The following is a 19366-nucleotide window of genomic DNA, read 5'->3' on the forward strand; positions in this document are numbered from 1 at the left end:
AATTATTGCAACCTTATTGCAATAATTTGTTACTTAGGAAAGAGTCTAGAAAAAACTCTTTCAAATTTCTAAAATGCTCCTAGTCAACCCAATTCTCAAATGTGATTCCAGCAAGCCTCAGAGGGTTCAGACCTTGATGTAAAAACCATAATGACCATTTATTGAGAAATATTCTTCCCCCTCAGTGAATTTTTTTTTTTTCTGAGAGCCTGGAGTTCAGTATATTTCATTTTCCTGTTAACATTCTTATAAATTGTAGAGAAAAGCAAATTAGTGCTGTCTCTAGTGTACAAATTAGAAAAAGGTCAAAACTATTTTTCACTTTTGGGGCTAAGAGTTGAACAAAATAAAATGACAATAATAAAAATCTCCTTACTTTGAAAGCAGTGTTTTTTCAAAAGACCATTATGTATATTGTTCTAACAGTTTTATTTTTTTTAATCTGTTAATCTTCTAGGAAGGAACCTTTATTGAAATAGTCAAGATGCTTTTTCCTAGATATATGGTAAAGGCAATAATGTCATGAACACTGCATTAAACCCTGAGCTTTTGTAAAAATTTTAAAATGTTTCTCTGGGTGTTATTTGAGAATTTAGGTAATTGGGGTAAGTAATCTCTTTATATTAATTGACTATAGAAAAGGAAGCTATGAATCATTTTCTTTTATTAGCCATCTAACTGATAACACTACTGGGAAAATGTTATTAGAAGAAGATTTATCTTGAGAGCTTTAAAAATTGAATGTCCCGAAAAGGAAAAAGAAGAGAATCACTAATACTTTGGCTTATGTTATTTTGAGATTCAGTTATTGGTTTGCTTAGCAGAGCCAGCATTCTCATACTGAGTGTAATGACATATTCACCTTTGTTTATTTAATCACCTGCCTGAGATTTGTGCAGGTTTTCCTTTCTGTAGGTAAACACTTGAACTTATGACTGAAAACATAAGTAAGCAACAAAATAAAGAAATTAAGTAGTCAAAAGGTACAACCTCCCAGTTACAAAATAAATCAGTCCTAGAGATACAATGTACAGCATGGTGATGAGTTAGTAATACTGCGTTTTGTTTTGAAAGTTGCTAAGAGAGTAGTTCTTAAAAGTTCTCATCACAAGAAAAGAAAAATATGTGACTATGGTGATCATTTTGTAGTATATACACATATTGAACTATTCGTATGAAACATAATATTATAAGTCAGTAACATCTCAATTTGAAAAGAAAGAAAGAAATGGAGGTTTTAGGCGTTATAGCTCTTTGCTTGCTTGAAGTATTTGGACAGCAATTACTTTTGTTTTATTTCCTTCAGAAAATTTGAATTTCTGGTCTTTAATTCCAAAATAGAAATACTTTATTAGATTTATCCAGAAATTGTGCAAAAGCAGCAAACCATTTTTTTAGAGCATAGGGAAGTGGTTACTCTTCTTATATAGCTTGAAATTAGGGATTGATAAGTATACAATTGTAGATTGTACTTGATATCTTACTTAATATTTAATGATGGTAAGGCATAAGATAGCCTCTTAAATGGAAGATTAAATTGCCCAGTGGATTTTATGTTTCTTCTAAACTTCCACTTAAGAACAAGACCTAATGCTATCAATATTAAAACTGTTGACACGATCGACTACTGTTTGTAAGGGAGAAAGGAAAACTAACTAGAAATATGTTGAAGGAATTTTAGAAATTACCTTAAAAAATCAAGGTGCTTTAAAGGAGGTGTGCCTTTGTCTAGCCTAAGAGCCAGATTCTAGGATCTTTGGTGCTGGCATTATACACTCCTTTGGAACTTTGAATGAGAGTTTCAGTACACAGTCTCTTTATACCCCAGTGTAGTCATTTATACAAAACAGAGGTGTATTAGTCAAAGGTTCTCCAGAGAAATAGAACCAGGAAGTTGGATGCATAGATGCATGCATGCATGGAGAGACAGACTGACCAGTTTTTTATAAGGAATTTGCTCATGCAGTTATGGAGGTGATCATGGACATCCTAAGATCTACAGTCCGCAAACAGTCTTCAATTGATTGAAGGCCATCCATATTAAGGAAGACAATCTGCTTTACTTAGTCTACCAATTCAGATGTTAATCTCATTCAGCAACACCCTCACAGATATATCTAGAAAAATGTTTGACCAAATGTCTGGGCACCTCTTGGCCCTGTCAAATTGATGCATAAAATTAGCCATCACAAGAGGGAATAATACCATATGTCCATATATAGTTTTCAGTATTTTTGGAAGACCTGTAAACCTGTTTGTAACTGAGCCATATCAGCTGAGAAGCCCTGTATTAGATAGCATGATTTGCGTCAGTGAATAAAATGAAATGATTGCTTGTATATCTGAGGGCTTTCTTCCTCCAAACCCAGACATGGAGATAGGACAGAACTGGGAGTGAGTGTAAATCAGGCTTAGTGCTTTGCCCTCATTGATGAATTAAAACATTTGGTAATCATTTATTTGGTAATCATTTTTGCTTTCCCAGAAATCCTGTATGGGTTGAAGAAAATAAAATATAGAGACATCCAAGGTAATAAAGATCCTAATAGGAAAACAAATATATGAGAAATGAGAAAATTGGGAAAGATAGAGAAATCCTATAAAAGCCAGTGAACCTTTGGAAGGTAGTATAGCCATGACCACATATGATTTTGGGCTTCCCTGGTGGCTCAGAGGTTAAAGCATCTGCCTGGAATGCGGGAGACCCAGGTTCGATCCCTGGGTCAGGAAGATCCCCTGGAGAAGGAAATGGCAACCCACTCCAGTACTCTTGCCTGGAGAATCCCATAGACGGAGGAGCCTGGTAGGCTACAGTCCATGGGGTCGCAAAGAGTCGGACACGACTGAGCGACTTCACTTTCACATATGATTTTTGTGAGCCCCTTCCCCATAAATTCTGTTTTATAACTTGGTATAAAAATGAGTATGCTGATATTAAGTATTAAAATGCTCTCATGAACCCTTAAAATTATTGTGGACCCCAGGCCCTGTGCCTACTGCAGAAGTTGGTCCTGGTTATAATACAGTTCAGTTCTGTCGCTCAGTCACGTCCGACTCTTTGTGACCCCATGGACTACAGTACGCCAGGCTTCCCTGTCCATCACCAATACCCAGAGCTTCCTCAAACTCATGTTCATCCAATCAGTGATGCCATCCAACCATGTCATCTTCTGTTGTCCCCTTCTCCTCCTGCCTTCAGTCTTTCCCGGCATCAAGGTCTTTTCCAGTGAGTCAGTTCTTCGCATCAGGAGTTTCAGCTTCACCATCAGTCCTTCCAATGAATATTCAGGACTCGTTTCTTTTAGGATTGACTGGTTTGATCTCCTTGCAGTCCAAGGGACTCTCAAGACTTCTCCAACACTACATTTCAAAAGCATCAATTCTTCGGCACTCAGCTTTCTTTATATTCCCAACTCTCACATATGTGACTACTGGAAATACCATAGCTTTGACTATACGAATTTGTCAGTAATGTCTCTGCTTTTTAATATGCTGTCTAGGTCAGTCATAGCTTTTCTTCCAGGGAGCAAGTGTGTTTTAATTTCATGGCTGCGGTCACCATCTGCAGTGATTTTGGAGCCCAAGAAAATAAAGTCTGACACTGTTTCCACTGTTTCCCGATCTATTTGCCATGATGTGAAATTATTGATACCTAAAAATCAAGGCTCTGGAGTCACCCTCCTAGATTCAGATCCAGGTTCAGCACTGACTTGCATTAGCTACTTCCCTGAACCTGAGATGTAGAGAACGGTAATAAGACTTACTTCAAAACTCTCAAGATAAAATGAAATTGTACATGTGAAGGTGCTTAGCACAGTGTCTTGCACATAACAAGTATTTAATAAATGTTAGCTGTTCGTGAATAATCTCAGAAATACATTTCTTTAAAATGGCTTTTAAAGGTGCAAGAAATAGTGTTGCCAACTGTTTTGGTGAATAGCAAAATGTAATAGGCAAATGATAATTTGTGTAGGATACCCCTAGTTGGCCTGTATACTCATCTGTCAGACTATCTTGAGAGTGAAACTGCTGCTTCTGGCTAGTTTCCCTTCTCAGAATAGTTTTGACAAGTAGGAATTCTTCTGAGCACAAGTGCACTTCTCTGTAAGTAGCAAACTTTCTCCCTTGGCTTCCTAGCACTGGACACAACAGAGAAAATAAAATGGAGCCTGGTACTTGCCTGGAAGAGCAAGTACCCCACATTTGTCAGAGCCCAAGTTTCTTTAAAGGTTTAATGGCCAGATTCGCTGCTGTTTGCAGGCTGGAATTTGATATGTCAAACGTGACAAACATGGCTCAGTCACCAGTTTTCTAATTCTAAATTCAAGAGAGAACTGATGGTTATTTTTCCTCTTTGAAGTTGAAGGCATTTGAAATTCAAGTAACTGGAGTGGGTAGTTTTTTATTTAGTTGCTATTTAGTTACTGTTATAACCTCAGCTAAATATTTGATATGCTAAATGTGTGTGTACTTTTTTTTGTTACCATCACATTGATTAGGAGTGCAACACTGACTCTTTAGTAAAAATTTACAGTTTACTTTGTCAGAAACTAAATTGTAGTGTTAGATGAATAATTTGCTCATGTATAGTAGACTAAAGTGAAAGTGAAGTCACTCAGTCGTGTCTGACTCTCAGCGGCCCAATGGACTGTAGCCCACCAGGCTCCGCCGTCCCTGGATTCTCCAGGCAAGAACACTGGAGTGGGTTGCCATTTCCTTCTCCAGTGCATGAAAGTGAAAAGTGAAAGTGAAGTCGCTCAGTTGTGTCCGACTCTCAGCGACCCCATGGACCGCAGCCTAGCAGGCTCCTCCGTCCATGGGATGTTCCAGGCAAGAGTACTGGAGTGGGGTGCCATCGCCTTCTCCGATAGTAGACTAAATCAAAGTTTAAAAAATATTTCACTTTATTGACTTTAAGGCTGTTGCACATGTTAAATTTCCTTGGCTGGCAGTGTTGAGGGAAAAATTGCATGACAAAAACCTGAAACCTTTGGCAGTATCAATCTTGCTCAAAATAGCAGTGAGTTTTTTAAAATTTAGTGTCTGATTACAGTGTTTTAGAAAATTCGTTGTTTTTTTTTTTTTTTCCCAAGAAGTTTGTCTGCCTGATCACAGGAGAAGCTATTCTTGTGGTAGGTTAGTTTCTCTTCTTCTGGCATTAATGTTATATTCTTATACCTCTTCTACTTACTAAGTTATTTGGACTATGTTCCATCACATCTTTGAGCTTTATTGTGTTTCTTGGGAAGTAAAGCACTTAATACCCCTAATGTGTGGTTTATACTCTTTGTATTTCATAATATGATCAAGATTTAAGTCACAAATGCCAACTATCAACCAAAATGATCACCAATTTTCAAATTTTAAAATCCTCAAGAAGTAGCAATAACAGATTCTGTTTATATAAGCAGCTCTTAATGACATATTTTTACTTAGGTACTTGACTCCTAACTTGATAGGAAGACCTTAGGGAGCACACAGAATATTTGGTTATTTAATTTCTTATTACAATATGGTAGAAATTGATATAAATTGAGACAAGTATTTTAATCATAATATAGAATGTTAAATAGTGGTAGAGAAATAGGCTTAATGAGATTTGAACCTAGTTTTGACATTTATTTTATTCCTTGGCATGCCATTTTGTCTGTATGTGTCATCTGTATAACAACAGTAGTCATAAAAGCTATCACTTCTTGAGAACACACTGAGTGTCAAACATTCACTCCTCTAATTTATTATTCACCCTGTGAGGTAGGCCCTGATAGCTTCTGTTTATAAACTCTGAAACTGAGTCTCAGCCCCTTGGGTCCACAGTCCTCTATTGAAGTATTATAATTACATCAGCCATTTACTTACTGGAATTAACTAGTAGTAAATGAAATTTGGCAATGCTTATTACCATGAACAAAATACAACCCTTTTAGCATCAAACTGGTCTTGTGGATAGTTAAAACAATATACTTTAAAAAATAATGATATTATTTATATGTGGAATCTAGAATATGATACAAAAGAACCTATTTACAAAACAGAAACAGACTCATAGAGAACAGACTTCGGGCTGCCAAGAGGGAGAGAGGGAGAGAGGGAGAGGGATGGACCGTGAGTTTGGGGTTGACGAATACAAACTGTTTACATTTAAAATGGATAAACAACAAGGTCCTAATGTATAGTACAGGGAACTATACTCAACATCCTGTGATAAACCATAATGGAAAAGAATATTTTTAAAAAATGCATATATGTGTATACCTGTCACTTTGTTGTAAGTCAGATTGGCACAACATTGTAAATAAACTATACTTTAATATACAGTTTAATTTTTAAAAATAAAATGTTAGGAAGTTTAATTTTAATCAGAATATTTGTTAATTCTATTAGCTGCTTTCTTATTGAACTGTTAAAGAGTTCCTCCTTATGGTGGGTGGTACCGTACGTTCAGTTAGTGGATTCTGGTTATTTGAATCTTCATTTTAAATTTTTGGCTCTACCTCAGGGATCAGCATGGAGAAGGAAATGGCAACCCACTCCAATGTTCTTACCTGGAGAATCCCAGGGACGGGGGGAGCCTGGTGGGCTGCCATCTATGGAATCACACAGAGTCGGACACTGAAGTGACTTAGCAGCAGCAGCAGCAGCAGGGATCAACAAACTATGGCCTAGAAAACAAATCTGTCCTGCTGCCTGTTTTAGTAAACAAAGTTTCATTGCAACACACCCACACTTATTTGTTTATGGATGGCCTGCAATACAAAATATATTCACTATCTGGCTTTACAGAGAAAAAAATCTGCCAACTCCTGCTCTACCTCATTCAACAAAAAGATTTGAAGCAATTGACTTGTCATATCTAATCCTAAAGTCATATGGAACTTTCCTTTAAAATTTCCATGTAATTTTATTATTTATGAAAAAAGGTTGGGGAAGAAGTTTAAAGCAAAGTTTGAAAGTGGTTAGGTTTAAATAACATTCTATTTCTTCAATACATTCCACTGATGTGAGGATTTGCTCACTAGTATACCTAAGACCCTGGTGACTCAGATGGTAAAGGATCTGCCTCCAGTGCAGGAGACCCGGCTTTGATCCCTGGGTCAGCAAGATCCCCTGGAGGAGGGAATGGCTACCCACTCCAGTATTTTTACCTGGTTATTTCCATGGACAGTCCATGGGATCATAAAGAGTCAGACACGACTGAACGACTAACACTTTCATATGTAAGACCTGGTAGTTACATTTAATGATTGATCAAAATGATTAAATATGCTTTGAAATCCTTTCTTTCATCCCTAGAGAGATACATATTTTTTTCTATCCCATTAAACGGGTAACAAAGAGGATACAAGAAGATTCTGTTTTAATTTACAGAGAATTAAAATTTGGTCATGTGTGAGTTTTTGTTTACCTTCCCTGCCCAGGAGGAGCAAGTGCTTATTATGTTTCCAATTAGATGGTTATCTGATCCCTTTAAAAGTAATGTCTGTCCATTCCCTCTGTTGAAGCGAGTAAGTGGGGGTCCCCTTGACGCACTCAAATTTCACAAGCCTTGGGATCTTGACTCTACTCTTTACTGTAGGTTTCATAATTGATACTGAGAACCTTTTCCCATATCACACAGATGAATATAATGAAGGTGTTAGACTAACTTTTGTAGAGATAGCAAAAAAGTACCCTGAGACTAATTATGCAGCATTAAGTTTTTTGCTCTGATAACAGTTTTCAAAAGAGATTTTGCTTTGGAAAATAGGTGTATGAAAGTTTTTCCTTTTGTTTTTCATCTTCCTGTTTGCTGACTATACTAAACAACAGAAATCAAGCATTCACTTGTTTTTGTTACTTGGCAGAAAGTACCATCATTTTGTGGCATTTTTCTTGTACAGTGAGTGGCATTTTCAGTGGTGCATTTAATCTTGCAGTAAGCTTTAACCTAACATTTTGTATTTCTGGTTGGTGTTTTAAGTAGTAAGGTAAGCTAAGTTGAAAATATTTTACATGTATCTGAAATAAAGTTAGGAAAGTGGGAATAAATGTTCTTGTAGGTTGCACATACACGAAACCTACTAGTACCCCCCAAATCTAAGTTAGTCTAAATACAACAAGTTTCAATCAGTAAAAATAGTCCAAAATGCCAGTGTTCTCAGAGAAAATACTCTAGGGAGTATGCAAGCTTTGCTTGGAGGAAAGGGAGTGTACTATTCAAAACCCCAAATATACACACCATAGAAGAGTAGAGAAATGGAATATCTAAAAGATAACACAGATAATCAGAATGACAAATGAGCTGTTAAATTTCTTAGTCATAATGGACATTCTTTCCCCCTTTGTTCTATTAGCAGCAGAGATATTTCTGAAAGGTTTTCACAACAAGGTCATACTATATAGCACTGGGGACTACATTCAATATTCTGTGACAAACCATAATAGAAAAGAATATGGAAAAGAATATATATATGTGTGTGTGTGTATATATATATATAATACATATGTATAATTGAGTCACTTTCCTGTACAGAAGAAATTAACATAACATATAAATCAACTAGCACAAGCTGGAATCAAGATTGCCAGGAGAAATATCAATAACCTCAGATATGCAGATGACACCACCTTTATGGCAGAAAGTGAAGAAGAACTAAAGAACCTCTTGATGAAAGTGAAAGAGGAGAGTGAAAAAGTTGGCTTAAAGCTTAGAAAACTAAGATTATGGCATCTGATCCCATCACTTCATGGCAAATAGATGGGGAAACAGTGGAAACAGTGTCTGACTTTGTTTTTCTGGGCTCCAAAATCACTGCAGATGGTGATTGCAGTCATGAAATTAAAAGAAACTTACTCTTGGAAGGAAAGGTATGACCAACCTAGACAACATATTAAAAAGCAGAGACATTACTTTGCCAACAAAGGTCTGTCTAGTCAAGGCTCTGGTTTTTCCAGTGGTCATGTATGGATGTGAGAGTTGGACTATAAAGAAAGCTGAGCACCAAAGAATTGATGCTTTTGAACTGTGGTGTTGGAGAAGACTCTTGAGAGTCCTTTGGACTGCAAGGAGATCCAACTAGTCCATCCTAAAGATCAGTCTTGGTTGTTCATTGGAAGAACTGATGTTGATGCTGAAACTCCAATACTTTGGCCACCTGATGCGAAGAGCTGACTCATTTGAAAAGACCCTGATGCTGGGAAAGATTGAGGACAGGAGGAGAAAGGGAGGACAGAGGATGAGATGGCTGGATGGCATCACCAACTCAATGGACATGGGTTTGGGTAGACTCTGGGAGTTGGACAGGGAGGCCTAGCGTGCTGTGGTTCATGGGGTTGCAAAGAGTCAGACACCACTGAGCGACTAAACTGAACTGAACTGATAAATCAACTATATTTCAGTAAAAAATTTTTTATTTTAAAAAATATTTTCAAAATTCAAGTGTTTGTATTTAGGTTCTGTTCAACTATTATATAATAGCATAACACTTCTTGCCAGCATCCAGTCTTATTGTTCTAAATAGAGAGTATGTGAGTGGTAGTAAGAAACACCCCAGTGTATTGAAAAGAATATGAATATTGACTGGGTTTTTTTGTTTTGTTTTTGCTTTGGGAAGATAATTCAAACTTTGATTGCTTTCTCACTGTATAAGGGGGTAATAATTTCTTCTTTGTAGAATTTTGTAGTCAGTTAAGTAAGGTAATGTTTGTAAAGTGACAGGCATAATGCTTGATGTGTAACTACATTTATTTGTCATCATTGTATCACCACAATTATTTTAAAGTGTTCTATGAGTAGTTATCTTCCCTGGTGGCTCAGACAGTAAAGCATCTGCCTACAATGTAGGTAGACCCGGGTTCAATCCCTGGGTCGGGAACATCCCCTGGAGAAGGAAATGGAAACCCACTCCAGTACTCTTGCCTGGAAAATCCCATGGATGGAGGAGCCTGGCAAGCTTCAGTCTGTGGGGTCGCAAAGAGTCTGACACGACTGAGCGACTTCACTTTCTTTGTTTATGAGTAGTTACGCTTCTTCCACTTAGTGCTTCCTGTATCTGTCTAGTAGTTCCTCCACCCCTTAGCAGTGGACAGAATATCGGTCTGTGGGAGTGAGTGTGTCTATATTAATGATAAAGCTGTGACACTGTTAAAATTATGAAAGTGAAAATAAACTTTTGGGGGGTGTTTTGATACAGACAGCTTTACTAAACCGCCTGGAGCGAATTTTCGAAGCATGTTTTCCTTCCATATTTGTCCCTGATACTGAAGAAGTAGTTACTTCCCTGAAGCACTTGCTGGAAACAAGCACCTTGCCAATAAAAACAAGAGAGGCCTTAGCTGAAAGTGGGTAAGTAGTAGACACTTTTTAGGTCTACTTGTATATTTGTTAGTTTGACTGTTCTCATTTATAAGGTTATCTAAGGTTATTTTAAACTGTTAAGGTTCTAAAACATTAACTTGTTTAAGTTTAAAAAACCATATTGTGCCTAAAGATGTAATTAAAAAATCTCTCTACCTCTCCACTTTTGAGCTGTTTTTTTAAAAAAATTTCTAAAGCACTATTCTGTTCAGTCAAATTTTGTATATTATTTTTTTATTTCCTAGTATGATAGATGAGAATTTAGATCTTACATCTACTGTTTTCCTCCCTTCATCTTCCCAATACACTTATGTCATAGTTTTTGGTTAAATTGTTATTTGGTATGTTCATTATTATGATCATGTAAATAATGTTCAAAGCTAAGCCACTATTTCTTTTATAGTACACTTTTTTCCTGGATTTAATGATTTCCTCTTATTTTTTTTAAACTTACTTAATCTGTCCCTACCCTTGAATAGCCTGTTAATACAATCTTACTTGTGATAAGACCTATCAAACTGGCCAATCCATTTTTAACCTGGAGTCTTCCATCTTCCAGTTCCTTCCAGTCTGGAATAGATCAGTCTAGGCGTCCTGTCACATGTTGTCTTGGCACTTCCCTTCAGTTAAATCCCATTTTGGTGAAGCACGTCCTCTAATAGCCTTCTTGCGGGGTAGGTGGGGGGGCAGGGGAAGAAAAGGTTCCCAGGAAGTAAAATACTACTTTATTCTACCCACACTTCACATTTATAATTTAGAGTCTTTCATTGCTGGTGTTTTGATGTTTTACAGTGAAGTATCTTGGTATGGGTCTTTTTTCATTTTCTGACTGAGTACTAGGCACAACTTTTCAATCAGGAAGCTTCTGTTCTTCAGCATTGAGCAGTTGTCTTACAATGCTAGCTACCTTCCCTCCAGTGCCTCTGTTTTCTTTCCAAAACTGCTATTAATTTTTAGATGTTAGAGGGTCTAGATTGACTTTCTAATTTTAATTTCAAAGTTATTCCTGGATGCTTCTCTTATATTTCATTACTCACCACCTCTGGAAGCAGTATTTCTTAATTTCATTTAAGATGAATATTATTTTTGCTTCTTGACTTTTGTTTTGGGGTGATTTCTGAGAATAAAAGGAGATAAAAAGATTGATGTTTTGCCATCTTGAAACCATTTAGATATGTTTTTTAAAAATATGCTAGCTGTACAGACAGTTCATACTCTTAGACCCATGAGATTCATTCTAAGGAAATAACAGAATTCTACAGTAACACACTGTAAAGTACAGGAAGATATTCTTGCCTTACTAGCAATTGGAGCCAACAGTAAAAACAACTTAATTAAAACTGTAGGATTGTGGCTAAATAAATGATGATGCATCTGTCTAATAGGAAGGACATAATAAACCATTGAAAAGGGTACATATGTAGATAAGGAAATGCTTAAAGTCTGAAAAAAGAATACAGAATTTTTTTGTATACTGTAATTGCAACTGTGTGGGGGGGGGTCAAGACTCAAGGAGAAAACATTAAATAGCTCTAGTAAGATGATGAAGTGCTCAGTGATTTCTATCCTCCTTTTAAATGCTTTTGTTTTCAAATTAAGCATAACATACAGGCTAAATTTTTGCTTGATTGTTTCAGATGAGTTTAACTTACTTTCCTCATGACTAAATGTTGGCTCTTGATTTCATTCAGGTAATAGGTACATATATTTACTCATGTTAGACACAAAATTAATTGGAATGTATAATATTTTATAGTCACTTTAAAAGTAGAATTCATGGTGAGAGCTACTGAGTAACCCATTGTTGGTGGCTTCATTGTGTTGTGACCTTTGCAGGGAACTGCTGGATGTGTGGACCGAGCTACAGGATGTCCATGATGCACATGGCTTGAGATATCAGTGGGGTGGCTCCCATAGCAACAAGAAACTTTTATGCTCCCTGGGCATAGACACCCGAAACATTGTAAGTTTATTAGTACCTTAGAAAATCCTTTAATCAACTTACAGATGTTTTTAAATTCTTTCACACCTCTATACAAATTATGATAAGCTAGTTTCTCAGAAAAATAGATACTAATTTGTTTAAATGTTCATTTATTTTAAATACGCCAACGTCTAAGTGTAAATCTATCTAGGTTTTTCTCTGAAATTTCTTATCTTTAGGAAAAGATGTTTTCGTGTTTTTGCTTAACTATGAGATGAAGGAATTGGGCTAGGAGATCAAAACTGTAACCCCATAAGGGCAATTTAACAATTTCTTCAATTTTTCACTCACAATGTATATAATAAAGCATTACAGAGTATTTTGGAAACTGTTTCATTGTATGACAGATCATTCTCTAAATACATATTCTTTCTCTCTAATATACATATGTAGCTCTTCACGGGCAATAAGAAGCAACCTGTTATAGTGCCCATGTATGCAGCAGGATTGGTAAGTACAATGATGCTTTTGCATGTATTTATTATTGTTGCATTTATTCTGTAAAATCAACTTACATAGCATGACATGGAAAGTGTATTTTAAGGTATGGTAATGGCAACCCGCTCCAGTGTTCTTGCCTTGAGAATCTCAGGGACGGGGAACCTGGTGGGCTGCCGTCTATGGGTCGCACAGAGTCGGACACGACTGAAGCGACTTAGCAGCAGCAGCAACATGGGACCATTAAGAGAATAAATACAATAATATCCTTTTTTGAGCTCATAAATCCCTTCAAGTCTTGATCTGAGGACATTTTTCTGTATTTTATGTATTATAGACACTTTTAGTACTAACTAGTGTTTATAATAGTAGTATAACAGAGAAGGCAATGGCACCCCACTCCAGTACTCTTGCCTGGAAAGTCCCATGGACGGAGGAGCCTGGTAGGCTGCAGTCCATGGGGTCGCTGAGTTGGGCACGACTGAGCGACTTCATTTTCACTTTTCACTTTCATGCATTAGAGAAGGAAATGGCAACCCACTCCAGTGTTCTTGCCTGGAGAATCCCAGGGACGGGGAGCCTGGTGGGCTGCCATCTATAGGGTCGCACAGTCGGACACAACTGAAGCGCCTTAGCAGCAGCAGTGTTTATAACTTTTGTAAAATTCACCTTTGGAAGTCTCTTTTAATTTGCTTTTAAAAAGAAACTGAAGTATCTGAAGCCTTAGATATCATTTGTTTAAATGCATTTCTGATTGTTTTTAAATAATGCAATATTGAAGCCATGGATATATACAAAAGGTTGTAGATAGCAAATTATAACAAATGAAAATGAGCCAGGACCTATAATTGGTCCTTAGTTTTTCCATTAATGTTTTAAACATGTTAAATTTTCTTTTTTCAGATATGCCAGGTAGTCCTGGAAAATGAGGAATTTTCATTCCGTACCTTATCAAGACTCAGTCACATTTTAAAGTTTGATGTGTTGGTGGTTTTTGGCATGTCTTTGAGTTATTGGTGGATAAAAATGTCCTATTAAACTAAAAATAGTTTAAAATTTTTTCACCAATAACTTGAAAATAAGGAGAAAAATACTGTGTTTAAGAAAGGAAAAAAAAAAAACTAAGGAACACTTCGTATGGAATTTAAATTTAAAAACCTTTATGTGCATGTGAAAATGAATTTGCTGTGGAACTTGACCTTATTTTAATCTGCAAACTTCTCTATGAAAAAGCTCTAATTATTGTTACTGAACTGAAATCTTGCTTTGTTTTGTTTTTGTTGGTTTGTTTTGTGAGATTGGACAAAAGCTTCTTTGAGCTTTTTTTAAAAATCAATTTCTGCTCCTTTGTGAATGGTTATCTTGTATTTTCAAAACACCTTGATCATCCCTACTTTCTTTTATGTTGTAGGTAAATGTAGTCCATAATGTTTCTAACTTCTGGGTTATTTGGATCTCTTTTCTCAAGAAGTAGCTTTCTAGGGATTGTTGGTGGTGGTATTGTCACATTCTGAATAGGAAGTAGGAATTTAATTTGTGGGCACTTTCATTCTGCATGTTGGGGACAGTAACCTATTTAATGCTTCTGTGTTAGACTCAGCACATTAGGCAATTTTTTAAGTTTTATGAAGAGTTAAAGACTCATATCTATGTTTTTTTCCCCTCTCTTAATTACAACCTTTTATTAGTAATGTAGTTTTACCATTTTTGTAAGCTTTTAATACCAAAGTTGTTTTAGTGGTTATATCCTCTCCTCCTCTCTCTTTTTGATGCCTTACATTTAGAAGCATTCTTTTTCATATCTGGGTTATCTGATTTCAAATTTTAATGATACCTGAATTTTTTCCATAGTACTTTACACACATGAGATGTTCAATATCTTTTGATCTCATCTGGAGGAATAGTACCTGAAGTAGTCATTTAAGTCACTGGTTCTGAGACTTTGATGTGCATTAGAATTGCTTGGAAGACCTGTTTCAAACACAGAATGCTAGTCACCACCCCCATAGTTTCTTATTCAGTAGGTCTGGGGTAGGAGAAGTTCCCAGATGATAGAGGAGCTACTGATGGGGACCACTTTGAGAACCACTGGCTTTAGGGAGAGTTCACATTAGAAAAGTTGGCTAAGACTAGTAATGGTATACCAAACACATGGAGTCTTTCTAGAAGGGCACACGCCTTTATAATATATATGACATTGAATTAGACCATGAATTTATTTTCATTTTTCAAGATGCTAGATTAAAGCCTTTCACATGTACTGTTGTTAAGAACTATTGATATATATATAAATTATTTATTTTAGCTTGTGCTCAATTTTATGAAAGTAGGGGGATTCTCCTGAAAGCTTTGTTTTAAGAAATGTATAGATTCTAACTATAAGATTGTTAGACTTAGCAGCTTCCCTGCCCACCCTGCACCCCCCCATCCCCATAAAAGGAGACTTTTATCTGGTTGGTAACTATTCAAGAGCTTGTCATAAAATTCATAAATACATGAATTCTAAATTTCTAAAATTCATAAAAGCTTGGGCCTTCTTCCATGCCAGTAACTTGGCAATGGCACCCCACTCCAGTACTCCCAGGATGGGAGCCTTAGTCCAAAGAACTAAGGCTCCCATCCTGTAGTGAGCAAGGATCAGACACTAAATTCACGTTGTAGCATATGGATGTCATCACACTAGACATCCACTCCCACCTCTCTAAGTACCACCATGGTGTAACATGTATGAAGAGTGCCCTTTCCTGCAGTTTTACGTCTGAACATCAGAACAGTATTGCATTCTCAGCACATGGATGTAATATACTGTTTTGCTCACCAAGGCAATGGCACCCCACTCCAGTACTCTTGCTTCGAAAATCCCATGGACGGAGGAGCCTGGTGGGCTGCAGTCCATGGGGTCGCTAGAGTCGGACACGACTGAGCAACTTCACTTTCACTTTTCACTTTCATGCATTGGAAAAGGAAATGGCAACCCACTCCAGTGTTCTTGCCTGGAGAATCCCAGAGACGGGAAACCTGGTGGGCTGCCGTCTGTGGGGTCGCACAGAGTCGGACACGACTAAAGCGATGTAGCATCCCCTCCCCCACCATTCCATGTGTTTGTGCATTTGTGTGACAGTGATAGCCAGGCACTCTAAAGCAAATCCAGTTTAAATTACAAGGTCTTGTTTCAAAAAGTTTGGATTACAAAGGTATTATTATGAAATATTTCCCATTAGAGTGCTGTAAGATTTTCACTAAACAAAATTTAAGACTAGTTTCTTTTTGTCTTCAGTACTTTCCAAATGACCTGTGTTCTTTCTGCTTTCTGCTAGTTTAACTTTCTTGTGAAGTTTATGAGCCAATCCTTCCCCCAACTAATAGCTAATGTGCCTTTTTCAGGGTATGTTAGAGCCCACCAAGGAACCACTGAAACCACTATCTGCTGCAGAAAAAATCGCTTCCATCGGTCAGACCACCACTATGTCACCAGAAATGAACACATGTACACCTGACCAATTCCAGGTAAAAATATCTGGATGTATATAGATACATTTATGCATGTATGGACACATATGTCCACACACATTGTTGTTTCCCTTAATATATAACTTTTCATTTTTAAAATATTTTTAAAATTTAGTTTCATGATGTGATTTCACTTCTTATTAACATCCTTTGAAATACAATGAGAAAATTCTCTTTAATTTTAAAAAATAGAAAAGACAGTTTGAGAACTGGCTGGTTATGGGTAAGTCCTTTAAACCTATCTAGGCCTTAGTCTTTTTACCTGTAAAATAAGAACTTTGTAGCAAGCAAAAAATCGCTTACAGCTGGTACATTGTATGATCTATTACTGACACATAAATCTGGTAAGTGCTGGATTTTCAAAAAAAGGAAAACATTGCATTTATACCAGCTCTTCAAGTCTGCCATTATGTGTTTTTCCTGAAGCTTGCAAAAATTTTATAAAGTTATAAAATTTAGGTGTGTTATTATATCAATAACTGTTGTTTTAAGAGTTTGAATAAAGCTGTTAAGTTGAAAATGATACAGCCTTTAACAAAATATTGTATAGATTAAGGGAAAAAGAAGGCTCTCTTACCCTTCTTACCCTTTACTTCTTTGGCACATTTAAGCACAAATCATACTTCAGTCAAATATATTTAGTATTAAAAATATATTTAATATTAAAGCCCTTCCTCTCACTTTTTTCCTCGGAGAACATAGCTTACTTGGTTTGCTTACTTTTTTGACATCAAGTTAGCAACTGACTCAGTGCAGGTTAAAATTGTTTTTTAAAATATTAATATTCTTAATGAATATTACCATTTCTAAAATATATTCTTGCTGTGTTTGTCATTTCTTAACCTTAAATATCATCACTAATTATGTCTAACACAAAAATGCATGTTTGGACACCCTTTCCCAAGATGTGTTCCACTGAACACTAATCCCCAGAATTGATTCACTAAAGAAGGGTTCCATAGTGAAGTGAGATCAGGAAATATTTCATATCAAACCCTAAACAAGACTTGGAGGTTCCTAACACGTATATTAAGGACTCTGAAAAATCCTGCAGTGAATAACGCTATTTAATTTTATTTCATTTCTCAAATTTACTTGGCCATAGAACCCTTTTCTGTAGGGATCAAGGAAGAAGAGCTTTTAACACCTGTAGAACTAGTGTTTTGAAGAACATACTTTGGCAAATGATTTTGTAAAGCAGGGTCCTGCCTTTTCAGGTGTGTTTCAAGAAACATGTAATATTACTGCTGTGTACCACTGTGGTTTATACTTGAGCTTAGCTTCAGCGTCCCTCTGAAACCAGTTTATTACTGTCACTGAATTCATGGGCATGGAGACCTAATGCATAAAATGCCTGGCCTTACTGATTGGGCAACAGGCAAGGAGCCTTGGGCAAGATGTCTCAGTAGGCTGAATCTGTCCTTAGCTCTCTTCCTTTCATTGGCTATATATTGCCCTCTTGGCTATCAGCTATTCTCACAGGCCTGCCGTGTCTGTGCAGATTGCAGAATTACAGCACATTCTCACTTCTGCCTCAGTCAGCATTCTTATTCCAGTGCTAGGTGTTAGGAAAGTAATTTGACTAACTGCCTGGTATGTTTTCTGGAAATGGAGCAGTTCTTAATTTGAGCCACTTGTTGTTATTTTTCCTTGCCTTCTCCTCTTCTCCTCCATCCAGCCATTTCTATGTATTACAACCCCATAAGCTATTGCTTATTTTATTAGTTAGCTGTCACCTGTCACTTTTGCCTAGTCATACCTCGATATAATTTAATTACAGACTTGATTAAAAGTCTAGATAACCTAATAAAAAGCATGTGTGTTAATTTAATGGAAGATTTTTAGTAGAAATCAGCGTGTATTAATTTGATGGCAGTTAGTTGCAGCTCCACAAGGATTCAGCTGCTGCCATTTCTGTATATACATATAGACCCCTATGTACTTATAATCAAAGGACTGTCTCCCTAGTTATAGGCAAGTATGGGAATTTTCAGTGACATTGAAGCATATCTAACTTGTTTGCTGGAAGATGGAACTTGGTCTCTTGCTATTTATATTTTTTAAAAGCTCTTTTTAATCAAGTACTTCCTTTTATTGTGTTTCATGTACACTTCTCTTTTTTAAAAATACACATCAATATTGAATTAACAAGTTTATTCTATACTTTTTATGGTATTTTGTGATCCTCATTGGCTTTAGTTTTTAGGCTTTGGAAAACCAATGAAAACAGTATTTCCCAATGGAAGTTCAAAGTTATTTCTGAATTGAGTTGAGCCTATGTAGGTCTGCTGTCTAACATTCAAACTGAAGATTTCAGCATGCATATCAGAATTTTGTGCTGAGATGCCTGACCTCCATCACTAAATTGCATGATCTTTGCTTTGGCTCCATACTTTTGATTAAGGTTAAAATACTCAGCAAACATCTGAAATACATTCTAAAGGTTCTCCATATAAAGTGTATTTCTTACCACTCTTCCTTGGCATACAGTGTATTTATTATTTTTCACATAACATTTTGGCTATTCATTCTTCCTCCTAATGATAATTTTCAGGTGAAACAACCATAAACATTAGTGCTAGAAGCTTAGCAAAATGTGTCAGCAAAGACCTGTTCAATACCTGAATTTTTTTCCCCAAAAAAGCATGTGGCAAACCTTCCTTTTATGTTTTGGCATCCTTGAACAGTGACTTTCAAACTTAGCATAGTGGCATAATTCTCATTATGTCTGCATGCTTTTTGATCTGTCTTTTCTATTTCAGTTTGGTACCTGCTAAATGTCTATCTTTTCTTTCAAATGAGTTTGTACTCATCAGTCTTTTTGCCATTACATCTCTTGTTTAGAAATTCAGTATTTTACTGATATCTGTTAATGTGGGGTTTTTATTTTTTTTATTTTTTATTTTTATTTTTTTGATTTTTAATAATGTGGGGTTTTTAAAAAAAGATAATTTTACCTGGGAAAAAAAAACAGTTTACAGATAAAAAGCACGTAGTGATACTTCTTGTTGTTGTTGACATCTTTTTTCACTGAATTTCAAGGTCACACCAATCACAGCGCCATACTGATTCCCCCTTAGTAAGGTTAGGATGTTAAC

The 19366-nt window shown here is 36.3% G+C and overlaps 1 protein-coding gene and 1 non-coding gene across 4 annotated transcripts in view; both read left to right on the top strand.

The window, feature by feature from the left end:
- AFTPH (aftiphilin) overlaps window positions 1-19366 on the top strand; it is a 74561-nt gene that overhangs the window by 38946 nt on the left and 16249 nt on the right. For all 3 annotated transcript variants that reach the window (XR_011569302.1, XM_019970392.2, XM_070798877.1), the window contains exons 3-6: window positions 10173-10324; window positions 12173-12299; window positions 12714-12770; window positions 16143-16265. Coding sequence is in view for 2 of the 3 variants with exons in the window: in XM_019970392.2 (XP_019825951.2) it covers window positions 10173-10324; window positions 12173-12299; window positions 12714-12770; window positions 16143-16265 (459 nt within the window). In the remaining variant the exon portion in view is untranslated. The remainder of the gene's footprint in view (window positions 1-10172; window positions 10325-12172; window positions 12300-12713; window positions 12771-16142; window positions 16266-19366) is intronic.
- TRNAS-GGA (transfer RNA serine (anticodon GGA)) lies at window positions 2659-2731 on the top strand. Its single transcript has one exon. It is a non-coding gene; the product is annotated as a tRNA-Ser (tRNA).

Source organism: Bos indicus, chromosome 11 (genome assembly GCF_029378745.1).
Source record: "Bos indicus isolate NIAB-ARS_2022 breed Sahiwal x Tharparkar chromosome 11, NIAB-ARS_B.indTharparkar_mat_pri_1.0, whole genome shotgun sequence".
Lineage (NCBI taxonomy): Eukaryota > Metazoa > Chordata > Mammalia > Artiodactyla > Bovidae > Bos > Bos indicus.